This window comes from Antechinus flavipes, chromosome 3 (assembly GCF_016432865.1).
Source record: "Antechinus flavipes isolate AdamAnt ecotype Samford, QLD, Australia chromosome 3, AdamAnt_v2, whole genome shotgun sequence".
Taxonomy (NCBI): domain Eukaryota; kingdom Metazoa; phylum Chordata; class Mammalia; order Dasyuromorphia; family Dasyuridae; genus Antechinus; species Antechinus flavipes.
Genome location: NC_067400.1, coordinates 229,086,836 through 229,109,958, shown reverse-complemented (window position 1 = coordinate 229,109,958; position 23,123 = coordinate 229,086,836). Strand labels below are relative to the sequence as shown.

The window sequence follows — 23,123 nt, the reverse complement described above, 5'->3', positions numbered from 1 at the left end:
ACTCCTCCACAAAAGCCTTTGCTGAATCATCATCCATTTCCCACCCCACCCCCACAAATATGAGTATGCTCCAAGGGCCCCCTTTTCTTTTCACTCTCTACTTTTCTGCCTCTCTCTGGGGTATCTTCTTTCCCATGAGTTTCATTTTTACTTCCTCATAGTGAGACAGTGGAGTAAGTATTGGATTAGAATCAGAGGATCTGAATTTCAAATCCTAGATTTTTCTTTATGTATGACTCTAAGACAAATCATGGAACCTCCACGAACTTGTTTCCTCACCTGTAAAATGTGGGAATTGAACCAGAAAATCCTCAAGGTCCTTTCCAATTCCTTATGCCCCAATGACTTCCAGAACCATATATCCAGCTTCTGTCTCTTTTATGATGGTTCTATCTGATCATATTCCCCAAGGACATTTCCTACTGGACAAGGCATCTCAAATTCAAAACATCCCAAATAGATCTCTTTGCTTTCATTTATTACTCTTTATTTTCCTTAAATCCATATTTTTAAAAAACTTTGTTATTGACAAGAAGGGTCCACTATCTTTCCAGTCACCCAATTCAGAAGATCGGTATCATTCTGCACTCCTCAATCTCCCTCACCCCACATATCTAATCAGTGGTGGCCAACAATTGAAAACAGAGTATCCTCATCAATTGGGAAAGAGCTGAACAAATTATGGTGTGTGAATGTGTGTTACAACATATTATTATGTTGTACCAAATAGATGATATCAGAGAGATGTGGGCAAAGACTTGTATAAACTAAGACAGTAAATTAAGCAGGATCAGGAAAACAATTTACGTTACAACATCAGTATTTATAAAAATGAATGATTTTAAAGACTTTTGAAAAATAATGGAATTAATAGAACCAGGAGTATATAAAATAGTAATAACACTGTAAAGCTCAACAGTTTTAAAAACTGTAAGCATTATGACCAACACAATGACCAATTGTGATTCAGAGGACTGAGGATGAAATATGTTCTCCATCTCCTGACAGAGATTTTGAACAAGGTCACTGAGGGAATTTTGTCCAAGACTTATCTACAACATTTCTTACATCTGTCTCATTACCTCATTACTAATTGTCCTCCTAATTGGTCTCCCTGTTTCAAATCTCTCCTCTAATCAAACAATAAAGTTGCCAAGGAAAGTTCCTAAAAGGACAGGTTTCATCTTGTCACTCTCCAGTTCAGGAACTACTTTGGCTCCCTAGTAACTCTAGGATCAACAACTATATTCCTAGGGACTACTAGATGAATAGAACACTAGGCCTACAATCAGAAAATCTGAGTTCAAATCCAGCTTCAGACACTTACCAATGATTAGCCTGGACAAGTCTTTAAACCTCTATTTGCCTCAGTTTTCTCAACCATAAAATGGGATTAGCAACAACAGCTAACTCACAACAGCAAAAACAGGGGTTTTAAAAGGATAAAATGAGATAATATTGGTAAAACATTTTGCAAATCTTAAAATGCTATGTAAACGCTACCTATTATTAATATATAAACCGATATCAAGAGAAAAAGTAAAAATTAGGACAACAATGATATTATGTTTTTAGTGTTTTTTAATTAAAAGAAAATTATTTTCCTCCTACTCCTTACAGCACTATAAAAAAAAATTTGGAAAAGCAAGTATGTTTACTATAGTAAAGCAGAACAAATTCCCTCAGTGACCTGTTCAAAAAATACATGTTTCATTCTATACCATGAACCTATCATCTTTTTGTCAGGAAGAAAATATCATTTTCATTTAATCCTCTGGAATCACAGTTAGTCACTGTCTTGGTCATAGTTTTCACAACTTTCAAAGTTGTTTGTCTTTACAATACTGTTGCTATTGTATTAATTTGTTCTCCTGATTCTTCTTCAAAATCATTCCTTTTAATAATACTGTTATAATTCAAATTATTCTCCTAGTCCTGCATAATTCACTCTTAGTTTATGTAAGAAACTGTATTGGGTCACTGTATTACTCAGAAGAACTATGTCTATCATAGTTAATCATGATTAAGGAATGATTTTGAAAAAAAATTTAAGAAAAGCAAATATGTATAATAAAGCAGAACAAATTCCCTCAATGACCTGTTCAAAAAATACATGTCTCATTCTGTACCCTGAATCTATCACCTCTTTGTCAAAAAGAGAATAAAGTTTCACCTTTAATCCTCTGGAATCACAGTTAGTCACTGTGTTGATTTTCACAATCTTGCTATTATTGTATACAATGTTCTTCTGGTTCTTCTCACTTCACTCAGCATCAGTTCATAGGTCTTTACAGGTTTTTTCTGAACTCTGCCTGATCATCATTTATGATGTAGCACAATATATCTGTAACATTTGGATATCACAATTTGTTCAATCACTTCCTAATTGATGGGCATCCACTCAATTTCCAATTCTTTGCCCCCATAAAAAGGACTACTATAAATATTTTTATACATCTTTCATCTCTTTTGGCTATAGATATAATGATGATATAATCAGTCAAAGAGCATGTCCTGTTAAATGACTTTTTGTGCACAATTGGTTTAAGATGGAAAAGTACTGATCGAAATCTCTCTTCCATTCTGCTCAACTATAACCAGAAATTTTTTTCTTTATTTTTTTAAACCAAATAGTGAATCTTTATCTTAGCAGTTGGGTGACTAAAGTAATATACAGAAAAAATGATCCTTAAAAATATGAAAATTTACATTAATTAATGTAGTTATTAATTAATAGAATGCCTGTAATGTGCTATAATTAATGGCCAATTAATATAATGCCCAATCTTGATTCAAGAAACCTGATGATGAAATTATAGTCTTTTCCCAAAGAAAAAATGGTTCAAGACAGAAGAATGGGGCCCCAGCACAAAGGATAGAAAGTTGGGCTTTGAGTCAAGAAGTTCCAAGGCCTCAAACATCTACTAGCTATGTGACCCTGAGAAGAATACTATGTTTGTCTCAATTTCCTCAACTGTAAAATGGAGAAAATAATAGCAACTAATCTTGCAGAGATTTTGTGAGGCTCAAATGACATATTTATTTTAAAAAGCACAAAGCTTGGCACTTTCATTGTTGTTCAGTCATACCAAATTGTTTGTGACCCAATGGACCATAATATGCCAGGCCTTTTTGTCTTCCATTATCTCCGGAAGTCTGTTCAAGCTTATGTTGTTGTTTCCATGACACCATCTATCCATCTCATCCCCTGTCATTCCCTTTCTTTTTGCCTTAAATCTTTCCCAACATTGGGGTTTTTTCCAGTGAGTCTTGCCATGTGTTACATACTTAGTCCTTTCCCTTCCCCATAATTGTACCAGTGTTTTACCTATTATTACTAAAATGTAACCTTCTATGACAATAGGGAAGAAGAAGAAAGAGAAAAGTTACTAAGCAGTAGTTTTGCTATCTTGTAAAATAACAAAACAAAAAGGTTCAACAAAACATTTTAAGAAGACTTAAGAGGGATAGCAGGGAATAGAGTAGGAGGAAGTCAGGAAGACCTGAGTTCAAGTCCCATCTCTGACTCTGTTTTTGTCTTAGTGTTCTTTCAGCACATCTCCAAGACTTAAGTTGTGGAGAACATGTAGGCCCACATTTATGATAGGTCCCAATCTTCCTATCCCCATGAAACCATAGGTTTAATCCTTATTTAAAAGCAACTAAAGAAAATAAGCTAAAAAAAAAAAAAAAAAAAAAAAAAAGAATCCTGCCTCCACTAATATATAAACAGTCAGTTCTCCACTACAGCAAGGCAAGGGAAAATCTGTTTGGAAGATTCAAAAGCAAGCTACCCCCTTTAAGTGTTTTCTTGTGCAGGATTATAAAGTCATATTTTGGATTATCTCAAATATTTGGGTTTGGTGAGATTTTTTCTCTAGATCAAAAAAGTATCTGGTAAGAGAAAACACCAAACTGCTTAGTGTAAAGAAACTGACTTCTACCCAAGTCAGTTTGTATTTGAATACATAATCAATTTTTTTTCTTGTTCCTTCTGCTGTTTGTCCTTCGTTCTGGAAAAGGACCATGACATCAGGGAATTGATGCCATTGACATGGTCCAGCTCCTAGTAAAGATGTAACAATAACCTAAGACCACCTGACTTGGATGTGAAGTAGTCGAAAATGATATATTTCTTCCCATAGGATCTTGCCCTAGTTTATTCTATATGACAAAAATGCTATAGCTACAAATATAGCCAGCTGTCAGATATCAGCTTGTTGATCAGTGATAAGAGTTTCTGAGACTAATGAGCAACAATAATGAAGTGCTTAAAGTTTTTTTTTCTTTATTAAAGCTTTTTATTCTTCAAAACATGGACATGCATGGACAATATGCGTGGACAATAGTACTTAAAGTTGAAGCAGAAGCAGACACATAGCAAATTGGGTTTCTGCCACTTCACCTAGTGACATTTCAGGACTCAAAACACACTTTCAGAAAGTTTCCGGATGAGCTCTGCCCAGAGAATTATGGGTACTAAGCCTGTTCACCAAGTCAGAACTAGATCACTCCTCAACTCCACCTCTAAACAGCAAATTAGCATATCAGTGACATGAAGCATCTGGTTTCTCTTTTTCCTATAACTTGATCTTCTTGCCCCTGTTTCTTTGCTAACTTCTTTTAGAACTTAATCCACTTTTAACTGGCATTATAATTATAATAAATTTTGTTCCTTGACTTGGAGATGGATCCGAGACTACAAATTCTTTTGAGACACTTCTTGACACTAGTCTGATACCCCAACCTTTTTGGGGTCCCCCTTAAACTCCAATACCATGACATGCAAGTGAATTGGATTTATGTGAGGGAGAGCTGTGTAAGGTCACCTGCCTCACTTTCCCCTCCAGAGCCATCCAGGTCCAGGGGCAAGAACAGATCAGGGTGACTGGAGATGGCTCTGCATGAAATGGGAGACCTTGTACTTTTTAGACTAAAGTCTTCAACAGGTCTCAGTTTGACGGAGGCCACATCCATTCAGTGATTTAGGTGAGGTAGCAACTGAAGCAAAGAATCTTTTCTTTCATCTAGTCCAAAAAAATCTAAATAAATAAGTAAATGAATGAATGAACCTGGGAGGAGAAGACTCTCAGTGTTTCTGGCCAAAGCAGAAGTGATTGCTATTTACATTCAATTTGAATCAATCAGGAACCAACCAAGTCCAAAAGAGGCTTGACCTAAGACCTCTTGGTGATCAATTAGAATATTAGTTGGGTAGACCCAGAGCAAGCCATCTAAACTCTGTCTCAGCTCCTTCACCTGCAAAACAGAAAATGCTATTTTCTTCATAAGCATTGGGAAAAACTGCTCTGAAGATCTAAAAGGGCTATACCAATGTGATCAATTATTAGTTTATTATTTGAGGAGAAATGCGAAGGGGACACAAAACAAATACTTTTTAAAAAATTATTTTGCTAAAGCTTAGATTGCACTCTGTTTTTCAATTCATGAGATGATATTTTGGATTATGTAGTTTTCTTTTGAGCTCAGTTCCATGCTTTTTTGTATGTTTAAGAGTTAAGTAGCTTTTTTTTTTAAACTACTAGCCAAGAGAAGTACCATGGCACAGTGGAGAGAGAATCTTCCTCAATTATAATTGAGTTCAAATCAAATATGCCTCTAACACATTTGCTATGTGACCCTGGCCAAATAGTTTTATCTTGGGGGAGAAGGAGGTGGAGACCAAGCCGGAAACAACAAGCATTTATCAAATATTTACTTATGTTCCCGGCCCTATGCTAAGCACTTTACAAATATCTCATTTGATCCTCACCACAAGCCTGTGAGTAGGTGCTATTATCACCTTTTTACAGTTGAAGGCAACAGGTACAGAAGGCATATTTAATCAGGAGTCCGGGTTCTAAAGTTGCCACAACTGGTATGACTCACAGCAAAATAAATCACTTAGCTTCTCTGGGCCTTACATTCCTTATCTACAAATCAGGGGATCGGAATTGATTAATCGATTAACAAGAATTTATTAAGCATCTACTATCTGCAAGTGGACAGGGGACAAGTACAATGAATAAAATAATCCCCATCAGCTAAGAGCTTATATTCTAATGAGGGTGACAAGCACATATAGAGAAAAATACATCACAAATAGAAAATGAATATCAATCAACAAACATCTATTAAACACTTAGTCAATACTACAGACCAATACTAATAGGTCTGTATCCCAAAGAGATTATAAGAAAGGGAAAAGGACCTACATGTATAAAAATATTTATAGCAGCTGTTTTTGTGGTGGTGAAGAAATGGAAAATGAGGGAAAATTAGGGAATGGCTGAATAAGCTGTGGTATATCAATGCAATGGTATACTACAGTGCAGTACAAAATGATGAGCAGGAAGGTTTCAGATAAAACTGGAAAGACTTACATGAAATGATGCAAAGTGAAGTGAAAAGAACTAGAACACTGTACACACATATGTAATATTGTGTGATCATCAACTATGAATGATTTAATTCTTCTGAGCAATACAATGATCCAAGACAATTACAAAGAACTCATGATGGAAAATGCTATCTATATCCAGAGAAAGAACTAATGTACTCTAAATGCAAATCAAAACATGCTACTTTTACTTTCTTATTTATTATTTATTTGTAGGCCTAGCTTAACATAGTGCTTGATACATACTAGTTAGGTGCTTAATTACTATGGGGGAAAAAAACACCTAATTACTATGTGCCAAACACTATGTTAAACTGGGCCTACAAATAAATAAATATGTGTATGTATAAATATATATATGCATATATGCATATGTGTTGTGTGTAAACATACATACATAATGTAAATTACTTTGAAAGGGAAGGCACTAGCAGAAGTTAGGAATCCAGGCTTCATCATATTCTATAGGAAACTTTTTGTGATCTTCCCATCAGGATCTCATCTCTTCATCACCATCATTATCATCCTTGCTCACATTTGTATAGTATTTTAAAGTGTATAAGCAGTTTATACACAACTAAGGAAAAAAATATTTTCCATTTTACAAATGAAGTGAGTAGTTGAGATTCAAAGAATTGAATGGCTTGCCCAGGTTTTGGAGGGAGAACCCATCCTCCAAAATTACCCTCTATATTTTTGTATTTCCAAAGTTCTTTTCAGATTCTAAAATTTTGTCAACTTTGAGGAGCAGTTTTCTATTCTTTTTAAGATGAAGTAAATAAAACAGCTTAGAAAGTTGACATTTCTTTTTTATCTCATCTTAAAGAGAACTAGAAGATTCTGAGATAGGCCTTCCTCAGATCAGCTTTTGAAAGATAGAAAAACTTAAATTGGATGATTCTTGACCTAGCTTACTCTTTAAGGACAAGACTATCTTTGAATATATTAAGGAGACATTTAATGTCCAATTAAGTCTGGAGAAAGTTGATATCCCTGACTCAGTAGCTGAACAACTTTAATTCAATTTTTTAAAACACATGTTCCAAAACATGCTACATATAAGAATAAACTTGTATTCAATCTTAACAGAAGAATCATCATAACATAATAGATGGAAGACCTAGATTCTAATCCCAGCTCTGCCACAGTGCCGTAACCACTGTGACTATGCAGTCAGAGGCTATCATTTTAAATTCCTTTTCTCTTACTGCCTTACTAGTATTGAGCAACTTACATAAACTCACAGGACTGTTTCTACAATGCAAATGTTAAATGGTGTTAAATAAAGTGATAGCCACTGTCCTTTTGAGGTCAACTGATCTATAGATAATACTTCTATTATTAAGTCAAAGGGTTTTTTTTTTTGGTTTTGTCTAAGGGCAAAGCATTTTAACTATGAAGAATATAGAGATTTTGATTGAAGTTATATTGTTATACAATACAAACTATTGTTATACAAAGACTGTCTACATGTTAATCATTTTTCAATCAACCAATGACGATTCTGGGGTTCTTTTTCTTAAGCTGTGTGCTTGGAGAATACAGATAAATATAAACCTGCCACTGACTTTCTTACTCTAGTCAAGGACTCCCTCGGCTGTCATATCACTTCTGCTGATAAGAGGGCTAGAGAAAGAAAGCTTGCTTTCATCAGCAGAGTGGGATATGAAGGAGTCAGAATGATTAACTTCAGTGGAATGAATAAGAGAATTGTCCCATTCCAATGCAAAAAAACTAGATGTGTTTATGCTAGCAAAGAATTAAATACTGGCAACAAAGCCATATCACTGAGTCTGCTAGTGATTGGAAAGCATCCTTGTGAAGGGTGGTGATCAGTTATGACAGACCCATATTAAAATGTGTACATAACACTAGGATCTCATGTGACATTGGATTTGGTCCATAGAAAAAACAAGCATTATGATCAGTGTAAACAGGAACTGGGATATTCATAAGTGGCCTCCATAAGGATGGAAGCCATATGTTGAAGCATGTGCCATGGCAGTAGGTGCTAAATAAATACCTAATAAATTTGGGGTACAATGCTAACAATAAAGAACTCTCATTTGAAAGTTTAAGCTTCCAAAAAAAATAATCTTATGGCAATCTTTGATAAGCATATTAAAAGAACAAAATACTGTTTTACAAAATAAACTTTGTTAGGGTAAATTAAAAGGTTAATAGCTACGGTAGTTGGGCAGTATAGTCTCTTAAGATCAAAGACTGAGAGGTTAGAAATAATCTAATCCAACTCCCTTCATTTTCTAAATGAAGAAACTGAGGCTCACTGAAGACAGACACACAAAAAACCATAGATTTTACAGATGGAGCTTGCTAGGAATACCTTCTTTCTTCACCAAGACATACTTTTATTGAGTTCTCAAAAGCAGATTCTAAAGGAAGACTTCATGAATTCATCTGTGAGATTCTGAGTGTTTCTGGATCAGCCATGCTAATTCAAGCAGGCCAACCCAAGACTATATTAAGTCACCTATTTTGATTACACCTTGCCCTGGCCAAGACCCTACCCTAACCTCCTTACCAGCATTTTCCATTTTTACTTCCTAAAGTTGGTGATCACTATCTTGTTGATACTTTAACAGACTAATGCACTTCCATTTTTATCCACTGTTGAAAGTCATTACCTTTAATGTCAACAGCAGTATTTATATTTATATATACACAAAGGTAACAAAGATATCTGTTTTGGAAACAGCTTTTGGCAACTCTCATGCAAACTGTTTTGAGAATTAAACAAACTTGGAGCTGCCTCTGACCTTGGATTTTGCTACTGCTCACCTTTATATCCCTAGAGCTTTCCCACTTATCCCATGGATTCCTTAAAATAATCCTACTCTATTTCTGGGTGAAAAAAGAAATCTTTTCAAGAAGTATTAGATGGCAGGGCAGGTGAAGTAGAGAACAGATTGTATCTTATTATCTTAATAGTTCCACTTATTAAAAGAAATACTCTTATTTTCTATTGTAAAAAATATATGCCTTAGTGATGACCTTATCCCATTTGATGTTCACAAAAGTCTTTGGAGATAATAAAGGGTTAGTTATCATCAATTTACAGATATGGAAACTGAAGAGGTGGAACCAAGATGGCAGAGTAGACAGGTATATGGCACAGTAGACTGAACTTCTCTAGGTGTCTCTCAGATCAACATCAGATTAGGTCTCTGAACTGGTTTGGAATGACAGAACCACACAAATATTTGGAGTGTAACAAATTTCCAGTAGAAGAAATTTTGGAAGAACTTCAGGAAAGTCTGTTTCAATCCAGCATGGGGAGGGGAAGGTGCAGGCACAGCACGGAGAGCAAATAAATGAGCAAAAAGCAAAAAGAACCCTGACCATAGATAGCTTTTATGGAGAAAGAGAAAAATAGACCTCAAACCTTGAGGATCTTAAAGGCAAATCATCTCCAGATAAAGCCCCAAAGGATGATATGAACTAGTCCCCATCTCACAAGACTCTCTTTGAAGAATTCAAAAAGGATCTTAAAAGAGTTAGAAAAAGGAAATGAGAACTTTGCAAGAGAATTTGGAAAAGGAAAAACAAAAGTTATTTTTTAAAAACTCCTTAAAAACAGATTTAATGAAATGGAAAAAAAATCACATATAACTCCTTACAAAATAGATTTGATGAGAGGGAAAAAGAAAACAACTCCCTGAAAAACAGAATTTGTGAAATGGAAAAAAACATCCAATGAACAAAACACCTCATTTAAAATTCAATTGGCCAAATGCAAAAGGAAATTTAAAAAGCTAACTGAAAAAAATAATTCACTAAAAAGTAGAATTGAACAAACGGGAGTGAATAACTCAATGAGACTTCAAGAATCAAACAAAACCAAAAAAGAAAAAAAATAGAAAAAAATGTAAAATACCTCATTGGAAAAAAAAATTGACCTGAAAGAAAAATAGATCTAGGAGAGAAAATCTAAGAATTATTGGACTTCCTGAAAATCATTTTAAGAAAAAGAGCCTAGACATCATCTTTCAGGAAATCATCAAGGAAAACTGCCTTGATACTCTAAAACCAAAGGGTAAAATAGCCATTGAAAGAATTTACCAATCACCTCCTCAAAGAGACCCCAAAATGAAAACTCTAAGGAACATCATAGCTAAATTTCAAAATTATGAGATCAAGGAGAAAACACTGCAAGCAACAATTCAAATATCAAGGAGCCACAATCAGGATTACCTAGGAACTAGCAGCTTCCATTTTAAAGGATCAAAGGGCTTGAGACTTGATGGGGAGAGTGAGCAAAGAGGGCTAGGCAGCCAAAAATCAATTACTCAGCAAAATCAAGCATTATCTTTCTGGGAAAAAAGATGGTTATTCAATGAAACAGGCGAATTTCATTCATTTCTGATGAAAATACCTGAGTTGAACAGAACATTTGATCTTCAAATACAGAACTCAAGAGAAGCATAAAAAGATGAAAAGAAAAAAAATTATCTTCTTTTAAAAGTTAAAAAGTTATATCTCTATATGGGAAGATGATATGTTTAACACTTGAGATCTGTATCTTTGTTATGACTATACTTAGCGGATGCAGGTATAATTTGATTTTATTGTGATGATATAAAAAAGAAACTAGAGGAGGAAAGAAGATTCTATTGGAAGAGGAAGATATTGTTAAAATGGGGTAAATTACATCTCATGGATTGGCAAAAAAGACCTATTACAATTGAGGGAAAGAAGGGGAGGGGTGGGGAAGAGAAGCATTGTACGAATCTTATTCTCATCAGATTTGGCGAATACCAAGACATACTTAGCTCATAGAGAAACTTGTCTCATTCTATAGGGAAGTAGGAGGGGAACAGGGAAAGGAAAGGGGGAAGCAAACAGAAGTAGAAGGGGAAAGGTAAGAAAGGAGGAAGGGCTGTTTGAAGAGGTAGTAATCAGAAACAGATATACAAACAGAGACTGACTAAATTGTACAATTTACTCAAAGTCATCCTGCTAGTAAAGAAGGGAGCTAGAATTCAAATTTAGGTGTTTTAACTTCTAACGCAGGGTTTTCTGTATCAATCAAGGTGGCAATTCAACAATTATTTACTAGGCTTCTCTTCCCTATATGAGCTTGAAAATTAGCACTCACAAAGCAGTTCATACAAGCAATTTTGTGTAACACCAAAAGTATAGCTACAAGTACTCAAGGTACATAATAGACTTCTCTTTTGCTTAGATCTCTGTTTTATTCTCAGAAACAGATCAGAGCTAGGAGTTACCTTAGAAATCAACCTTTCTCTCTCTTCTCATTTTTCAAAAGGAAAAAAAAAAGAATCCTTCAAATTCTTCTCATTATTTTTCATTTGAAAAACTGCAATTTATACCTACACCTCTGTACCATAGACTACCTAATTTGATTCTACCATTTATAAATACAACACCAGAGTATCACATGTATGCTTAGCCTTCCTGTTAGAAAATAAAGCTAAGGAAAAAAAAAGAAAAAAAAGCAAGAAAATGCAGATGAACATGGCTTGTAAACACAATCAAAAAAGCTGATGGGTCTATTCAATAGTAACCACAAAGCCATATTCTCCCCTTCTGATAACAGTAGAGATTGTTAACAAGTTAGTCCATCCTTATTTGAAGCTTTAATCTCTGTCAGTAATATCATGGGATGAAAGCCAACCCTCTGATTACTTGACATTGGCAAAGTCCATTTTCTGTTATTTTCTGGCTAACAAAGTGACAAGTGATTCAAATCTTGATGGATTTCTTCTGTCCCAATTCCCTTCCCCTCCTCATTCCACTCTATTCCATTTTAAACCCTACACAACTGAATTCTTTAGATATGTCCTAGAGCCTATGACAAGATCAAAGCAAGGTCAAAATACTTTCTATTTTATTCAACTAAATTCATGCTCTGATCATTTTGAATTCAAAGCTGGTCTAGCCCAGGTTAGCCTTTCATTCTGTTTACATATTTGGGAGCTAGGAAGTGGAAGGGATATTTCCATTAGCAGAAGATTGGGGAGTATAAACCAGTAAGGATAATCCCTACTTCTAAGAACTGGGCAGATGGACTTGATTCTGGGATAACCTACCTAACAACTCCACAAAAAATGTTCTTGTTGGTGTCCTTCTCCCAAAAGAAAGATGTTTGATACAGACCTGTCAAAGACAATCCAGAAACTGCCAAATCTCCAGGAAAGAAAAACAGAGAAATGGAAAGTTTCTACCTACAAACAACACGAAATGTCACCATATCTAAAAATCTTTAAAAAGATAAAAGTAGTTCATTTACCATACACAATATTTTGCAATTAGGAAAATAAATAAAATAACTGTCCCCATTTTACAGATGAGGCAGGATCATGGTTAAATATCATACATAAGATCACCTGTGGTGGCTGGTGCTTGTAGTCAAATCCAACTCTCTTGACTGCAGCTGTAGGTCTCTCTGAATTCCTAGGCTGTGAATTCAAAAACTGTAAGAACCAGGTCTTATTTAAACCTTGAATCACCCTCTATACCTAATAATGGTCTATATATATATATATATATGTATATATATATATATAGGCTCTTAATAAATGGCAGACAATCTAACAATTATAACCCTCACTTTTTCCTAAGCAAGCTGTATTGCCTAGAAATATACTTCTTTTGATGAAATATGCAAAGAATAAATCACATTATATATGTGTATGTGTGTGTGTGTATGTATGTATTTGTATCTAATGGTGATCAAATCCAGGGAAAGGGAAGAAAAAAAAATACATGTGATCATGTTATTATGTATTTGAAAGAAACAGCAATTGTGCATGGCAGATTTACAGTTTCAAGTACAATCATCATTTTTTTTATACTGTTATAGAAATGCTTGTTTTATTCCATAAATTAAAAATAAAATTTAAAAAAGTAATCCAACAACTATTCACTTCTCTTGGCCAATACTGAGTGCTATGTTATATAATTCTAGAGCAATAACATTTTTAGAAGATTAGTTTCTCAAGAGAATTTGTCTCTCTGGGATTATTTCATGCTAAGAGTCACTTGTAACCTATCAGATGTGTAGCCATGGTTCTTATACTGAGATTCTGATGTCCAAAAATGTAAAAAAAATTTGACCCATTAGAAAAACAACCATATAGATAATAATATAAATTCATAAACACATATATATATTACATGACTTGTCACTAAAGGTCCTTTTAAGTAATATATTGCTAGAAATTTTATTACGCCTGCAATTAAGGCCTAAATATTCATTGCCCCAGGAAGGCTATGACAGTGGTTACACAATTCAATCCAACAAGCATTTATTAAGCATTTACTATGTCAGGCACAGTACTAAGCCTAGGATATAAATAAAAGCCAAAATATTATCCCTGTTCCCAAGAAGTTCCAACTTTAATGGAGATAAGATACAAGTAACTACATACACACACAAGATGTATACAGTGCATATATGAGAGGTCATCTCAGAAGGATTCTGCAATACTTATTCCAAAAGTATGGAGACAGAAAATAGAATGCTTTGTACTATGGTACATCCTGTCAGGATTCAGCAAGTGACCAAGTTAGTTTAAAGTAGAATTTTTTTTGAAATTCACATAGAAAAGAACATCACTAAACAGTCTCTAATGCCTTTGGGCTGCAAGATTATTTAGTGATGCTCTTTTCTATTTGAATTTGATATAACCATTAAACTCTGAGGTTTTTCTCCCCTCAAAGGAAAAAAAGTCAGAAACGTGAAATCATATCATCTATGGTATACTACACTATCCATCTTTCATTTCTTCTTCTTTAAACAAATGTGTTTTTTAATAGTACTTTAAATGGAATTTCCAAATCTTCTTTTTAATCCATATTTTAAATTACCTCTCTAGACAATTCTCTTAAGCCTATAAAATGAAGAGAGTATCTGGTTGGCACAATGGGATAGAGTGCTGGGCCTAGAATCAGAAAAATTCATCCTCCTGAGTTCAAATCTGGCTGCAGACACTGTGAGCCTGGACAAGTCATTTCACCCTATTTGCCTCAGTTTCCTCATCTGTAAAATGAGTTTGAAAAAGAAATTGCAAACCATTCCAGTATCTTTGTCAAGAAAACTTTAAATGAGGTTACAAAGAGTTAGACACAATTAAACAATGGCTAAACAATAAAAGTATGATTAAGCATAGAGGCATACAAATCAAACACAGTCACTTCAAGAGACACTTTTGGAAAAGGTCAAGAAACAAAAGCAGAATCAAGACAACATGTTCAGCAACAGTCTAGAGGAAACAGCATGGTGCAGTGGCAAAAACTGGTCTTACTGGCAAAAAACTGGGTTTGAATTCTGACTCCAACATTTATTATATGTAAATATTTTTTATTTTTCTTCCAGGCTCAATTTCCTCATCTTTAAAATGGGGATAACATTTGCACTGCCTATCTGTCATGGTTAGGAATTGTTTGCTTTTGTCTCACTCTTGATGACCTCATTTATTTATTTTTGTTTGTTTTTTTGTTGTTGTTGTTTTTTGTGGCAGAGATACTGGAGTGTTTTCCCATTTCTTTCTCCAGCTCATTTTACAGGTTCTAAGATTAAAAAAAAAAAAAAAGTTTAAGGGAATGGACTAGAGCCACAGTTAATGTCCGAGGCCAGATTTGATGATGAATCTTCCTGACTCAAGACCTAGCATTCTATCCATTGCACCATCCAACTGTCCCTATCTAGCTGTGATTAGGAAAAGCATCTTACTTTTAAATAGAATGAAAATGTGAACTGCATGTGAATACAAAGGGCACATAAATGCTCAAAAAAAAAAAAAAAAAGCCACACACACAAAAATACCTAAGGAGTATGAATGAATTAAAATTCATTTATTATTAAGCCTTCCTTTATTATTGTCCAGGTTCTGTGCTAAATACTCTAAGTGTATTAGGGAAACAAACACAAACAAGCTCCTTGACCTCAAGGAGCTGACACTTATAGATGACAGCACATTAAAAAGGACATTAGCCAGAGAAATGGTACATGAACATGAAGCAACATTGTTTGGAAATGGCCAGGAAGTGATGTGAAGTCCTGATTCCCAGCAAGGTAATGTGAAAGGTCTTGTATCTGAGCCCAGTGCCAGGGGCAGAGTCCAAGAAAGATTGGGGGGAGGTGGAGAGGGGAGGGGATGAGGAGGATGGCCTGAATGTAGATAGAATCATGACTCAGGAGTGACTTGGAGCAGGGTGGGGGAGGGGAGAATTTGGATATTTGTACATATAAACCTACATTATTTATTATTTTTAAATTAATTTAATAGATTCTACATGATTCCACACATATAACCTCTATCATATTGTTTATCAGCTAAGAGAGGGAAGGAGAAAATTTTAAATTCAAAATTTTATTAAAAATGAATTTTAAAATTGTATTTACATGTAAATTGGGAAAAAAAATACAATACTATTTTTAAAAAAGAAAAATTATTTGAATCAGTTTCATAAGGATCAGTCAATGCAGATAGAATAAAAATAGTTTCTTTGGTATAACCCCTTTGAACCAAATCACCATGAAGAACAACTTCCCAAAACTCTTTTTAATGATATTTCCAAAAGATAGTCTTTTTAAAAGGAAGTAAAAATGAATTTACTTTAGTCATATACTCCTTTTAAATAAGGCATGAAAATATTCCATATAAATAAGTTGCAATGTATAAAATAACAAAATTTGTCTTTAGTAAAAGACAGTCACGTGAAGATATTACCTAATAGCCATTATATTCCGTGAAATCATCATGTATTTAAGTGAAATGTTACAGGGGACACTTTCATTTTTGTGGAAGTGTGTAATAAAATTTTCTATATTGGCATGTGGTCTAATTTGACAATTAGGGAAGGGAAGAATATTGTGAACTTCAAGTAGAATTTGATTATGATATATTAGGGACTTTTTTTGTGATGAATTTCACTGGTCAAAGCAAGCTATAATAATGATTAGGCTTTTTTTCCTATAACTGACATTTGTCAAAGATTTTGTGATCAGCTAATTGCCTTTCTGTAACTACACAATTCTTCACACACACACACACACACACACACACACACACACACACACACACATGAAAGTCTGCTAAGAAGTCACATAAATATGGGACAGACCAAAAATAAGAATTCATTGAGCTGAAGAACAAAAGGGGAATGAGATTTCTCCCTGAAAAACTGTTCATTTTTTGATTAGGCAAGTAAAAAGTCCTTTCTACTTAGGGACCCAAAACTTAAATTTTTACTATTATAAGAAACTGTTGATTCTTAATTTCCAGATGGCTAGAGATGTAGAGGCAGGTGGGTCATAGTGAGTAAGAGTGCTAAAAGACCTGTGTTTGCCTCTGTAAAATAGGGAGCATAACAGCATTTTTGTTCTACACAGCATTCTGCTGTGAGAATAAAATGAGAAAATTTTTATCAAGTGTTTAGCCTAATGTCTGACATATATTAGGCACTTAATAAATGCTTGTCTCTTCCACTTATTCCTCGATCTTGCCTACCTACTAAGCCACATTTTAGTTTTGCATAATAATCCAAGCATTAGCATAAATTGGGCACAGGGGCACATAAATATCAATAAATATAATTTAAGGTAGATTTAACAACAAACTCACATTGTAGCAAAGGGAAAATAAGAAGAGGGGTAGAAGTAGGGGGCATGGCAGTGAAGGTTAAAAACAAGAAGATGGATAGGATAGCAAAAAAAACCCAACTATTCTGGCACCAAATTCGTTGTTATAAAAATATTATGGGGGAAGTGAAACTACAGTACACATGAGTGAAGTTAATTGGACCCAGTCTGTTTATAGCACCTTCCCCCGCCTCAAAAAGAAGAGCTAGCCCCACAGAAACATTTGCTAATTATACTGCAAAGCATGACTGCCCCAGTGTTACCACATCGCTTAATCACCAGACACTTTTACAATATTTGGAATCTCCCTTCCCTAGTGAAACAAGTTGATGGGCTTGTTTTTCCCCTTTTGAGTCCATTTTAGTTGAAAGTTTTAGAAGAAACAAACCAATGTCACCTGTGATCACCAACCAGGCCTTTGGAAATGAGTGTTCACAAAATTCTCTGGAAGGCAGAAGCAAAGTATGAGTGGGTTGGTCTCTGTATAAGGTATTGGCAGGTATATCAGCTTACTGTGCTTGGATAACAAGCACTAGATGAAACTTTTCATACCACGAAAACGATTTCTAACATAAGGTATTATAAGTTTCTTGTATATGTGAGGGGCTCTCTCCTTATCCCCCCTTTATCCCAATAAAATCCACTAAAGAACAATTTTGGAATTGTTTGCAACAATCCAAATGTCACAAAGTTGATCTCATTCTGGTATTTAAATAAGTGGGCCAGTAAGTAGCAAATCTTCAACCTGCTTTAGGTATATCTTGAAGGACAGGATAATAAATTCAAAACATAGATTTTGGAGGTAGGAGAGGGAGCCAACAGGACTGAAGTTAAACCCCTTTGCCTTCATCATCATACAAAACAGAAGACTAGAACAGAATTCAACAACTCTATGTGCTCTACAATGTGTTAAGCATCAGTGATTTAAAGGAATAATAATAAAAAAAAAAATCCAACAACCTCTACCCTCAAAGAACTTACGTTCCACTAGCACGAAACAATGTGTACACAGATACAGATCAATTCTTTCCACATGCTTTATGTTCCAGTCAGGTTGAATTTCACAAAATTCTTTACACTTTCCCACATATGAGCGTTTGATCATGCTATCTCCTAAATCTGCAACTCCTACTTGGGCTATCTCTGATATTTTAAGACAAAGTACTTTAAGTGGGAAAATATACTATAAGCTGAGAAATGGAAGGGAAAAGAAAATCAAGAAAGGTCCAACATAGGAAGGGGTATCTGTGCTGTGCTTTGCTATGCTGTGATTAAGCAATGCATTACAGATGTGGAAGATGACCCTATACAAAGGCATAATCACAGAATATAGAACATCTTATATGGGCAGTGGCTAACTCTGACTGAATCAAATGGGGGAATAACATGAAATAATATGCAGAAGTATTTGGGAGATATATAGAATATTCAAATACCAAACTAAGAAGTTTCTATTTTATCCTAGAAACAATAAAACAAGATTTTTTTTTCAATAAAGAATGATATGGTCAGATGTGTATTTTAGAAATATCAATTCAGTAGCTCTTTGAAAGTTGGACTGGAGAGGTGAGATACTAGAAACAACAAGACACATTCAGAGGCTACTGTAATCATTCAGGAAAACAGTTACTCTAAGGCACTTACAGTAAAAGCCTTTTTTTTTTTTTTTTCTGAAAGCTAATTTCTAGAGAGGTATATAAACACCATTCATTTCCCCAAAGAGAACTGGATTCTAATTTCCCATTGCTAAAACAAAAGAAAGGTAATTCTGGTTCATACTTCTAAATTGGAAATTTTTCATTCTAATACCTGTCATAATTACCTTCCAAGAGAAAATGGATAATTATCCAATAGAATGACAATGGTGCCATCTGATACTGTGATGATTAACAAAAGACAGAACATCTCAGAAAGAGATGTTTTGCTTGTCCTTGCACAGATCTCATCCATGTTCTCCCGTCTCCAAATATGTCCATTCAGTATCACTTCTTAGCTAATCATAACAAAATATAAAATGACAGTTAACTAAATTTGTTATCCCAGCCCAAAGCAAGCTATAAGAAAATAAAGATGTGGCAAATGGATTATAAGGGAGATTCCCACTGAATTCTACTGAAAATTTTGCTTTGTTTCCCAGTTGGTGGGGGAGGTTCTAGTAAAATGAATGTTAACAAAATGAACCAGTATGCTGCAGCATGACACCAAGTGACTAAAAGCAGGCTGGGATGAGTTTTAAAAAACACCAGCAGAGGAAAATTCCATGGCTTATTGTTTTAAAAAAAAAAAAAATCTTTAAAACTCATCTCACTCCTGAGCAGTGAATGCTAACCAGAAAATAAATTAAATTGCCCACTTATGGTCATCCATGCACTCACTTTCATATCTATAGGCCTGTGAAACTAATGGAGCTTTTAGCAGATACTTTACAACTATCCAAGAGATCTAGCCTAGCCGCTGAAAGGTAAAAATATTTCTCTCATTACTTATACATATGAAGAGAAATTTTGGTTTATATGTATTCAGATGCAGACAAAAAAGGGTGATCTCCTTAAATGACAAAATGTTCAAATTCTCCCATTACAATTTGCCCCAGAAGCTTCCTAGGCACCTGCAGTCCACTGCATCAGCCATTAATTATCTAAGATTCAGACAGTAACTTCATACAATATAATGGTTAGGCACTGAGTGACAATGTACATGCCCAGACCTACGTTTTTCAGTAACCTCACTCAGCTTTACATCAGGTCATGTTACAATGTAAGACTTGTTTGGGAATCTGATTCCACTAAACTGGAGGACTTTAAAAAAGCACCTTCTAACCTTGTCTGTTAGAGTTTCAGTGCAATTGCTTAGTAGCCAATGAGCTCAAGCTATTTAATAGCAGCAAACCAGCAACCCTGGGTCGTTGGTACCAGTGTAAGATTCACATTAAAGTTTCAAAGACCTGCTTTCCATTCTGAGAAGAGAATCTCTGATGGAAACTGGCAGGGGCTATATGCAGTGGTTCTCAAACTTTTGTTTTCATTATCTTTATCCTATTAAAAATTATTGAGGATTTCTCCAAAGTGTTTTTTGTTTATTTGGATTATATTTATAGACATTTACCATATTGGAAATAAAAACTATTTTTGAATTTGTAGACCCTCTAAAAGGGTTTCAGAGATCCCCAGGATTCTCTAGACCACACTTTGAGAACCACTGAACTAGAGTATGGCAAAATGTAGTGAAGCCTTACAAACAGTGATCCTATTGTAAACTAATCATATTATCTTAGATTTTCATTGCATTCAATATAACTCAACAAGTGCCTACTAGATGCAAACATTATAGTGAGTCCTTTATCTATGATAACCATTTTCCAGTCAGGAGATCAGAGTTCTAGTTTATGTTCTACCACGAAAATGAATATCTGGGATTTAATTTCTCCTTTACTACTATACAATACAACACTGGCAGTCAACTCCACCCTTTCTAAGAAACAAGGCTGCAGGTAAGAAATTTAAATCACCACTCTCTTACCAAACCACGTTAAGCAATTAGATGGGATTTTACAAAGCCAAGATACAACTAAAATCTATTTAATGAATATAAAACAGTTGACTAGCCTCGAAAAGTACCAGCAGAGGACCAGCACTAGTGAGACACAGCTGCCCTATCTCCCAGATAAAGGCCCAAGGCTAATGGTTTAAAACAAAACAAAATAAAACAAAAACCATTGGCTACTAAAACAAGTAATACATTAGTGCTCTATTATACTCTGCCAGTTGGACTTTCTGAGCCTACCATTAAAAAAAAACTAATGAAATTCATATGCGAGATTTCTTCTTCAATCATCTTGTTAGAAACCTCTCTCCCTTTTTCTCTTCCCTCCAGGTATATACAACATGACAAAGGAGATAAACACGATTCATATGCCTCCCATTTCGTGATCAAAATTACACAAATGAAAAAGAGATGACAGAAAGGGGCCTCTTACACTGATTAATTTTAGCAAGCTATTAAGGATGCATGCTTCCATTAGGCCCTCCAAGACAAAATCAAACAGTTTTTGCAAGGCAATACTTCTGTGCTCACCCTCCACTGTGTGTTCATCTTAACCCACCCAGCTATCTCCTAGGAGGTGAAGTTTTGGAGTAAAGGGAGATTGCAAAGAAGAGAAAGAAGCCGCCACTAATTAGGTCATCAAATCCACACCCACAGATCCACAGCAGCCAGGGCTAGATCGTTCTTAAGAGACTACAGATTATACTGTCAAACCTGTAAGTGACAGTCAACTGGGGTGCACCTTTTTATTTGGGGGTCACGGAAAGGGAAGTAATCCAAAAGCAGAAAATCGTCTAAAATGGATGTCTTAGGAAGAGGGACGGGGAGGAGGGGAAGGCTTGAAAATCTACCTATGATCAGAACAGCAAACAGTAAACCCCTAAACCTTAGGCTCAACATCTTGGCCACTGTGGGAAATGGAAGAGACATTTACGAGGGAAAGGAAGAGAAGGGGCGGAGAAGAGCTGAAGCTCAGGGTCCAGCTCACGCCCACATCCCTCAAGCAGGGGATAGCTCCCAGGGCTGGCCCAAGGCAATAGGGGCACACACTTCCCCTCTCCTTGGCTTTTGTGCCCTTCCAGGCTGCAGGAAGCAGGGGTGCACGCCCTGCACCATCCCTAGGGTCCTTTAGCCAGGCTGAAATTTCGGGTTGGGATGGGGGAGGGGGGGCGGTGCCCGGGGGTCTCACCATAGATCATAGCCAGGCCGGTTTCATGCAGGAAGCGCACCCGACGGTGTTTGAAGAGCCAGATGGTGAGGATGGTGAGGGTGAGGAGCAAGATGAACGTCAGGAGGCTCACGCTGTCCTGCCGGTGGCTCTCCTCCGCCTCCTTCTCGGTGGCGATCTCCTCCATGGCGCCGCTGTCCTCGGCGCGCAGACCCCTGCACAGCTGCAACAGTAGCAGCAACAGCCCGAGCAGCAGAGACGACGGGGGCCCCGGGCTCGCCCAGAGCGCCGGGCGAAGCGCTGGCACCATTGCTCCGCCGGGGCAACCTGGGCGCGCTCTGTTTTGGCTTCCCCGCCCTCCTGCCCGGCTTCCCGAGCTGGGGAGGTGCAGCCGCTGCCTCTGAACCGCCCCTGAAGCTGCCGGTCCTACTCCCACTGCCGCCGCGGAAGCAGCTCTGCGCTCACTTCTTCACCCAGAGGGGCTCCCGATTGCTGCAGCTTCAGCTCTCGCTCCAGTTCTTGCTTTTGCGGCTGCTTGGGCTGCTTCTGCTGCTCCTGGGGCTGCGGCAGCCCCGCCTCCCGCTGCTGTCGCCACCTGGAGAGGGAGGAGGAAGCTCAAGTGCGCAGGATCCCCAAACCCCTCCCACCGCCCCTGATCCTCAGCTCCGCGGGCTGGAGAGCAGCTGAGCGCCCGCCCGGCATGGCCACTCCCGGAGACGGCGCGCTCGCTCCTCCTCGGAACTGCTGTCCCGTTTCCCACCGCCTGCTCCTTAGCGCGAGCTCGCCTAGTGTACGGGGAGCCGAAGCTGTTTTCCGGATGCCTTGTTGCAGGGCTGGGCAGCTCTTTCGTCCCAGGACCCCGCCTAAACCAGCAGATACATAGATTCACGAATCAGGGGATCCGTACATTTGGGCGGTGACAAAAAGTTACATCTTTATTTCACTACTCCTTTGACCGAAATTAAGTCATCTTTCAATTATGAATATAGGGAATACTTTACGGGAGTATGAGCACACAATTAGACTGTAGCTGATGGCCGGAGGGGTGTATCCACTACACAAAAATAAACCGCGGACTCCGGGTCAAAATCCTTCCAATTAATGAGTTGCTTCCCAATCAAGGCGTTTCACTCTACCCTTCCCTCGCTCCTAACGTATCAGAGGTAGGATCTCTGCTTGCCAAGATTTCATTCTTTGCTGTCCAAGACCTATGTTCAAACTTTAGACTTGAATGGCTGAGATTGGAGCCTGGTTTCTCTTTTTTGATCTTTCACCAAAATTTGTTGTGTGACTTTGAGCAAAATCACAAAAACCCTATGGCCCTCAGTTTCCACCTCTGTAACATGGGGGTGGTCTGAAAGAAAAGTTGTTCTTTCAACCCCTCC

At 36.6% G+C, this 23,123-nt stretch overlaps 1 protein-coding gene across 1 annotated transcript in view; it reads right to left on the bottom strand.

The window, feature by feature from the left end:
- Positions 1 to 22,817, bottom strand: part of SLC9A7 (solute carrier family 9 member A7) — a 208,797-nt gene extending 185,980 nt beyond the window's left edge. The window contains exon 1 of the mRNA XM_051984627.1: positions 21,760 to 22,817. Coding sequence (XP_051840587.1) covers positions 21,760 to 22,048 — 289 coding nt within the window. The 5' untranslated portion in view covers positions 22,049 to 22,817. The remainder of the gene's footprint in view (positions 1 to 21,759) is intronic.
- Positions 22,818 to 23,123: the final 306 nt, after the last annotated feature.